This window comes from Varanus komodoensis, unplaced genomic scaffold (assembly GCF_004798865.1).
Source record: "Varanus komodoensis strain SLA01 unplaced genomic scaffold, ASM479886v1 scaffold81, whole genome shotgun sequence".
NCBI classification, from domain to species: domain Eukaryota; kingdom Metazoa; phylum Chordata; class Lepidosauria; order Squamata; family Varanidae; genus Varanus; species Varanus komodoensis.
Window position 1 is genome coordinate 2,293,632 of NW_025336495.1, and position 8,055 is coordinate 2,301,686.

Consider the following 8,055-nt stretch of genomic DNA (forward strand, 5'->3'; position numbering starts at 1 on the left):
CGGACCGTCTTCAAGGGTAGCCCCACGTAGAGCGCATTACAGAAGTCAAGTCGGGAAGTCACCAACGCGTGTGTCACTGTCGCCAGGCAGTCGTACTCCAGGGAGGGGCTGGCGCCGAAGAACAAATAACGACGGCGCCAGGCGGACCTCTCTGGGGAGCGCATTCCAGAGATGGGGCGCCACTGCAGAGAAGGCCCTCCTCCGGGTGCTCACCGTCCTAATGTCCTTCACGGAGGGCTCCTGGAGAAGGGCCTCTCCCGCTGATCTCAAGGGCCGGGCAGGCAGATATGGGCACAGGCGCTCCTTCAGGAACCCATACATTCACATGCTGTTGCCCAAGTCTGCCCTTCCAACCCTCCTTGCAGTCTAGGCAGTATCTTGGCAAGGAGGACTAGACTTCAGAAGGAAGGGGGGATGAAGGGCAGCACTGTTCATGCTCCCTGGAAGGGCCCATGTCTTCACCTCTGAGCTTTTGCTTCAGGAGGACCAGGAGCCCTTGTAAACAGTGGAAGGAAAGTCAGGCTTCTCAGCAGTGCTCGTAGAAACCCGGTTCTGGGCTTGCACAAGTGGTCCGCCAGTGCGTGGAACCTACCCGGACATCATGTGAAGCAGTGAGATCCTCCAGCCTTCACCGTGCCTTTGGTTTCTGCTGATCGGTGGTGGCTGGAGGTGCCCGTTTGGCCTCCCAGGGGAGAAGCATGTGCAGGGCTGGAGGGTGAGAGTGTGCTGAAGCCTCCTCCTCCCACAGGGCTTGGATCCGGCTCGCGTGAACGTCCCCGTGATCGGCGGCCATGCCGGGAAGACCATCATCCCACTGATTTCTCAGGTGTGTGTTCGCGTAGCACCATCGCTTCTGGGATCTTGTTTTTCTGGCCCTGAGAAGGAGCGGCTGGAGTTGGGGTTATGGGGGTCTCTTTTCAGCAACCCCCCCACCCCCACCGCTGACCTAAGGAGTGAAATTACAGGGCTTGTGGACAGTTCAAATTGGAGCAGAAGTGGGAAGGAAGGCGTCTGGAGCCAGTGCGGGAGGCATGGGTCTCGCCACGTCCAGGCCGGTGCCAAGGTGGTTCCATGTTGGACTGTGGCAGTGGCCCTGGTCTCACAGTGAGGAGGGTGGGGGCCACTCACCCCCCCCTGCATTAGGAGTCTGCAGGGTAGCCAGAAGGGGCCCCGCGGGTGATACCTGGTCCTCAGGCTGGCTTGCTTCCTGGCCCCTTCCAGCTCCCCCCATGTTAGACCAGGTGCATCGGAAGGGGTGAAGCTTTCCCGCAAGGCCTGGTGGGGCGTGCGAAGGCAGGGTGCAGCGCTGCAGCTGGTGCTCCGGGGGCAGGAGGAGGGGCTGGAGAAGCCCTGCCCTGCATACGCTGAAGGCGCCCTGCCCTTGCTCTGGGGAGCAGGAGCTGCCCCCAGGTCTCGGTGGCAGCTTCTTTAGGCTGGGGGGCAGGGAGTGGGGTGGTCGAGTCGGAGGTGGGTGGCTTGGCCTGCAGGCCACCCTTTCGGGGAGGGCCCGGTTTTATCCCCCCACCACCACCAGTTCTCTGGCGTGGCTTACGTGTAATAATGCAGGGTGATTCCTGCCTGAAAGGGCATGGCACAGGGAAAGGGGGTGGTGAGCCAAGAGAGAAAAATGAAGCCGTCTCTCAGCAGAGCCGGTGGACTCTCCCCGCTTGCTCCCTGAGAGCACCGTTGCGAGCGCATGAAGGCGGCTGGTGGGGAGGGCGAGCTTTGGGAATGTGTCTCTTGCCTGACCCAGAGCAAGTGTGGGCTTCAGTTGCTGACCCTTGGGTGCCTTCTGATGGGAGAAGGGAGAGTCTGGCTGCCTGAAGCCACTCACGAAAAGAAAAAATTAAACGCAGCGCTGCGGCGCGGTTGAGATCTGACGGAGGGGAAGCTTGCCCGGGCCGCTGAGGTAAACCGCTGCTGTTCGTCCCCTTGCAGTGCACGCCCAAGGTGGATTTCCCCCAGGACCAGCTGACGACGCTGACGGGGAGGATTCAGGAGGCTGGGACGGAAGTGGTCAAGGCAAAAGCAGGGGCAGGTGGGTGTGGAGGAGCGGCTCCCTGTCCAGATCCTGGGCCATTTTCCTGAGCGGAAACCAGCACGTGGTGCGGCGTGTCGGCCACGCTCCCTTGCCGGGCCAGCCGCTGACTCGCCCTGGTGCATCCGACGAGGTTGCTGCGAGGCTGGAACGGAGCCTGGGAGACTCGCGTGCACCTTGCGGGAAAGGGGCGGGTGTTCCTTGTAACCACAGTGCTTGGACGTTGTGTTGTGGGTGTCAAAGCAGCCTGGAAAGGTGGGTCTGGCCCCCCCCCCCCCCCCGTTACCATGTTCTGGGTGGATGGCCGAGGCTGAGGATGGCTGTTTACAGCAGAGAGGTGACTTAGATGGGGGGGGGCGGGTGCATCCCTCCCTCTCTGCCTTAACTAGCCCACTGCATCAGCTCCCTGCGAGCTGAGAGAATTGCCGGGCATTTTGCACGGCCAGTGTGCGATGGCAGCCGTTCCCTGTATCCGTGCCTTTGACGCAGTCCCCCGCTTGCTCCCACAGGATCGGCCACCCTGTCCATGGCCTATGCAGGCGCCAGGTTTGTCTTCTCCGTCCTGGATGCGATGAACGGCAAGGAGGGGGTTATCGAATGCTCTTTCGTCCGGTCGGAGGAGACGGAGTGTCCATATTTCTCCACACCGCTGCTTCTTGGGGTACAGAGCTCTCCTTTACCCTCTGCATGGGCAGTCCTCCTGCCGTTGATCACATGGCCTGGTTTGGTATCCTTCCTTTCAGGAAAATGCCACTTGTTCCATAGACAAATAAAACCGCGCTAGCAGGGGGATTTCTTGGAGGCATTTATCCGTGGGGCAGTAGAACTGGGACACGGAGGCCTGTTTCTGCATTGGCCCTTCAGTTTGATTTGGCCCAGCGAGCAAATCAGGCGTGGCTCCAGAAGGGCCAAAGTTTGCCTGCCTGGAGCTTCCAGCTCGCTCGGCTCTGGTGACACTCCTAGTGTAAGCGGCACTTTTTCTCCCCGAATGATGTGCTTCTATTTTCCAACCTTCCCTTCAGAAAAACGGCATTGAGAAGAACCTGGGCATTGGCAATATCTCTCCATTCGAAGAGAAAATGGTGTCTGAGGCCATTTCAGAGCTGAAAGCTTCCATCAAGAAAGGTGAAGATTTTGTCAAGAGCATGAAGTGACACGGCAATGACCAAGAACTGCAGTCCGCTTAATTTATTTAAGGTGCATCATGTCACTTTAAAGGCGTCTGATGGCAAAACTTTGGCTTTGCCCGAAGGCCCACGGTGTTGCCTGCCCTGTAATCTGTCAATTGGAATTCTTTTCCTCCATTAAAGAATCATTATTTTTTTCAGGGTATTCCCTGGGTAACTGGCGTGGTGGTCTTTCTGTGTGCCTGTGTCTGTTTGGTGGACGGAGGTTTTGCCCACAAGGGGCATCCCAAGGTCAGAGGTCTATTTGAGAGCTTTTCTTGGAGGAAATACTGGGTTTTTTAGTAGGTTGAGCAAAATAACCTGGACTGACTTCAAGGGGTAGAATTCACATACAAAGGCTGGCTCTAAGGTATGGTTGCCCATGCAGAGGTCTAGTTTATGCATGTTCAGCAGCACTGGCTTTCATGCACATGTTAAAATATTCCAGAGCTGGCTGTAAGAATAGAATTGTCTCAAACTGGTGTACCGAATAAAAACTGCAGAACAAAAATCAGTAAGGGCATGCTTAATTAAATAAAAAAAGCGAACAAGTCAGAACTTACCAATAAAACCAGTAGCCCAGGCATTGTAGGAAGTCAGAAAAACCCAGGGGCTCTTCTGAACTTTCTGGGAGACTTGCAGAGATAACTGACCCGACAAAACAGAGAGCCAGGAAAACACTCTGAGCCCTCCCTGGATGAGATCAAGCCACAGGGGACGGGATGGCTCATTCTGGCTATTTTCCGTTCCTCCTCTCACGGCATGTATGCACCCTTTCTCCTTCAGTGTAGCATCTCAGAAAGCAGTTTTCCTCCCACCACAGCTTGAAATAAATCATGATTTATAAATACATGTCTTATTTTGTCTTGCTGTAGCTGGAAAGCAGATTTCTACCCCGATGGCTTATATTCTGGCTAGGCATCAAGTTCTTTTTTAAAGAGACTCACAGCCCTCCAGCAGAACTTCACTTTCTATTGATGGTGTTTCTTGTGCTTGGAAGAGTATGTGAACCTCTCTGGAGCTTGCTTGGAGCCTGCCCCACAAACCTGGGTCAGGGGAACGGCTGCGTCAGATGTTTAGGGCCTGCCTGTTTTCTGATGATGCCTTTAGGGGCTCCCATTGGAAGCCTGGGAGGTCTCAGAATCTGCAGCCGGTTGGGGTACAGCTCAAGAAGCCTTGTGTTTGTGAGGGGTGGGGAGATGTGGGAACTAGGATGGGAAGAGACCTGGATTACCCTCCTGAGGAGGAGTTTTTGTCTTGGCATGCCTGTCAGGGTGTCCGGCCCTTCCGGGTACCCTCTTCCCTGAGCTGTGAGGTGCACCAGTGTTGGCTACACGTAGCCTTCCAAATACACGGAGAGAATAGGCCAGAGGCGAGGAGAACGCAAATGGCCCCTCGGGGAGCCGCTCCAGGTTCTCAGCCTGGTATCGTGCTCAGGGCTTCCAGTTCAAACAAAGGAAAATGGTCCTTAAAAGGCAATGTTAGAAGACTTTGGGACTAGTTCCAAATGTGACAGAAGTGACCCTCAAGGAGGAGAAATCAGTAGCAGACCAGTCTCTTCATTTTCTCAACACACAAGAAAGGGTTGTGAATCTGTCTTCAAGACATCCCTCATTAGACTGGAGTTTTGGACTACATTTCCCAGAATCCTTCAGCTCACTCTGTCACTATGTGCCTGCTATGTGGTCATGGTCCTTTGGTTTTGTCTTGAGGGTCACGTGGGGTGGCCCTAAATATACATAATGCAAGCTTTATCCCCTCCTTAACCCCCCCTTGCGCTGCACTTGTTCTTGACTCGGCCATATTGCCCCCCTTCTTAGCAACACTGCGAGGTAGTTGGGGCTAAGAGGAAGAGCGGCCGTGACCCATTGGTGTCCAGGAAGCTTCGTGGCTGAGGGATGCGAACCCACATTCCAGGCCTTACCCTGCCCTTCCTCAAACGGATGCGCACCAGATGCTTTAGGTCACCCCAGGATTTCCAAGTGGCTCGGCCCCACTTGGAGGATGCCGGTGTGGGAAACCCCTGCTCTGTTCTGCCTCATGGAGCACTGTGCTAGTCTGACTTGGTTGTGAGTTTCAGCCAACGCAGTAACCTACACTTAACGGATGAGAGCGTGTTGTACTACTCCAGCCTACTGAAACCTGGGCTGGTGTGTTGGCTGAACCTAGTCAAGATTACAGACCATAGTGAACCGGCCACGCACAAACCACAGGTTCTCTTCAAGGGCTGGTGTGTGGTTAACAAGCCAGGTTTCAGTGCAGCTGCATTCAGACAACATGGTAGCCTACACTTAACAGTGAAATGTGAGTTTTGTGCTGTCTGAACCCCCTGTGTGTCTGACTCTCTGTTTCTCAGCCTCTGTGGCATGGAGGGGATAGGGCTGCTATCTCTGAGGTCGGGGTACTGAGGCAGGGGGCTGCACGGAACTGGCTGGAGGTGACCTTCATACTGAACATCTTAAATCCCATGTTCTGCACATGCAAACGCCCTTTCCACAGTTGTTGTCTGGACCTAATATGCAGGTTTACTGACACTGGCAATGGGGGCTGCATTCAGAAACAAAATATGTGTATATTCCACATCTAAAGGGCTCTCTGGGTGATGGACAATGTATTCTAAAATTAATTATTCGTGTATTTATACCCCAACTTTTCCCTGTAAGGAACCCAAGGCAGCATACAGGATCCTTTGCTTCCATTTCATCCTCAGAACAACAACCCTGTCAGGTAGGTTAGGCCAAGAGTCGGTGACAGTTCCAAAGACACCCAGTGAGCCGCAAGGCCTCCTGCCGCCCAGCGAGCGCTATAACCACTAGGCCTCGCTGGCCTTCAGTGCCACAGTGCCCATGTGTGCGAGAGCTGGTGTGGTGTGGGCTGGGGATCTGAGTTTGAATCGCCACTCGATCATGAAACTCCCTGGATGTTGTGAGCTGCGTTTCCTGCCTCTGACAAAGACCAGCCTCAGGCTGTTACTCTTGCAAAACACTCTTTACTGGTTTCCAATTGTAAAACGTCCAGATGTGCCTCTGACCATACACAAAGTGTTTTGTTGACCCCAACCTAGTGTTTACTCCCCAGTGCTCTTCCTATGAGCTCCTTTGTGTCCCAGCCCTCTGGAAACACCCCCTTCCCACATGGCTCTCACCTAATGGACGCTCTCCTTCTGCTCACTCTTGGCCACGGAGTCCTGCTCCTCAATCCCACTGAAAGAGTCATCTTGGGGATCCGACTCAGCCGAAGTGGCGTGACTACTGTCATGAGGGAGCACTTGCCCAACCTGGCACAGGAGATCTTGGGTCATAGATCTTCACTCAGCCTCCCTCGCAGGACTGTTGTTCTGAGGATAAAATGGAGCTGCGCAAGTTGCCTTGGCTTCTGCAGAACAGAGAAAAAAGCAGTGTGATAATAATTAACGTGGATATGCCCCCTGGGGCGAGCTCATCTCCACCTCGGATGCCTCCGTCTCCAGAGGCAGAGCATCTGGGGGGGTTCCAGCTCCATCCCCATCCAGATGTGCCACCCCTGTGGCCACGGACCGTGCCGGCTGGGGCCGAGGCGAGCAGCCCCGGATGGGCCCCGGGGCGCTCTCCCTCCTGCTTTGTGCCACAGTTTGAAAGTGCCTTTTAATTCCGGCACAGGCCAAGAGATGGCGCCAGCGGCGTGGCTCTGCCCCGCTTTGCTCCTTACTCTTTCTGCTTTCAGGACACCTGCTGGATCGCAGAGGCCTTGTCCCTTCTCCAGATCACCCTTGCCGCAAGCGAGGACCACCTGGCCGGCCACCCTTCCCCAGAATCACAGATTTGGAGGGGTCTCGGAGACGGCCTGATCAACTTGTGGTCCTCCAGAAGTCCATGGAATGGCAACTCACATCTGCCCCTCATCACCGGCTATGCTTCCGCGGCAGATGGGAATTCCAGTCCAGCAACAGCAACCCACAGGTGGCCCACCCCATTGTGGTCCACCCCCCGTGCTCAGGGCCAGCTGTGCATTGCTGGCTGCAGCGATCGCATCCCGACAGAAGGCGGTCCAGGCCCTACTTGACGGCCTTCTGCAGAGGAGAGCTCATGGTCCAAGGCTGCCTGCTCCGCTGCAGAGTAACTCAGCCCCAGATGGCCCTGGAGGACTGGGGGTGCTATAGAGAGGCCTGTTGCATTAGGATAAGCCAGGTGTGGCTCGGTGGAGAGCAGGGGGTTCCACGCCTGGCATTGCTTTGGCAGTCCTCAGAGCTATCCATGCTCCTATGCCAAGCCCCACGCAAGTTCAGCACCATGACCAGCTCCTTTAACACGTCAGCCTGACATCCGGCGTTGCTTCATGGCCCTGTTGAGGCCAACGGTCACGGTCTGAGGACACCAAGTGGTCCTCAGAGCAGACGTAGCCCTCCCACCAGTGGGCTGACCTAGAAGATGTCCAGGTGGACTCTCTGCCTGGCCACCCCCCCCTCCCTGACCCCTTGGTATCCTGAAGCACCAGCTTGGAGGTTTGGACAGCCCGTGCCCAGTTTCTTTCATTCATCCTGCCAGTGGCCTGCTAGTTAAATTTAGACCCTGGATTTAACCCACTTCTGTCCTGTGGGATCCCCCAAACTAGGGCAAATCTGGCCCTCTCAAGGTGCCCCGATGGCAATGCTCCCTTCCTTCTCCAGCCGCCAATGTTGGGGTGGTGCTTTTTTCTCCCCAAAAAAGAACGCTTTGTTAAAGCAGCCATTTGCAAAACCTTGTGGCTTCTCTGGGCCACACTGGAAGAAGAATTGTCTTGGGCTGCACATTAAATGCAGAAACACTAATGAAAGCTGAGCAAAAAAAGGTCTGTGCATAATTTTCGTGATATTCGCCACCACAGATAAGCAAA

At 55.2% G+C, this 8,055-nt stretch overlaps 1 protein-coding gene across 1 annotated transcript in view; it reads left to right on the forward strand.

Moving 5' to 3' along the window:
• MDH2 (malate dehydrogenase 2) overlaps window positions 1–3,382 on the forward strand; it is a 14,679-nt gene extending 11,297 nt beyond the window's left edge. The window contains exons 6-9 of the mRNA XM_044456149.1: window positions 749–826; window positions 1,939–2,038; window positions 2,548–2,699; window positions 3,061–3,382. Of these exons, the coding sequence (XP_044312084.1) occupies window positions 749–826; window positions 1,939–2,038; window positions 2,548–2,699; window positions 3,061–3,192 (462 nt within the window). The 3' untranslated portion in view covers window positions 3,193–3,382. The remainder of the gene's footprint in view (window positions 1–748; window positions 827–1,938; window positions 2,039–2,547; window positions 2,700–3,060) is intronic.
• The last annotated feature ends 4,673 nt before the right edge of the window (window positions 3,383–8,055 follow it).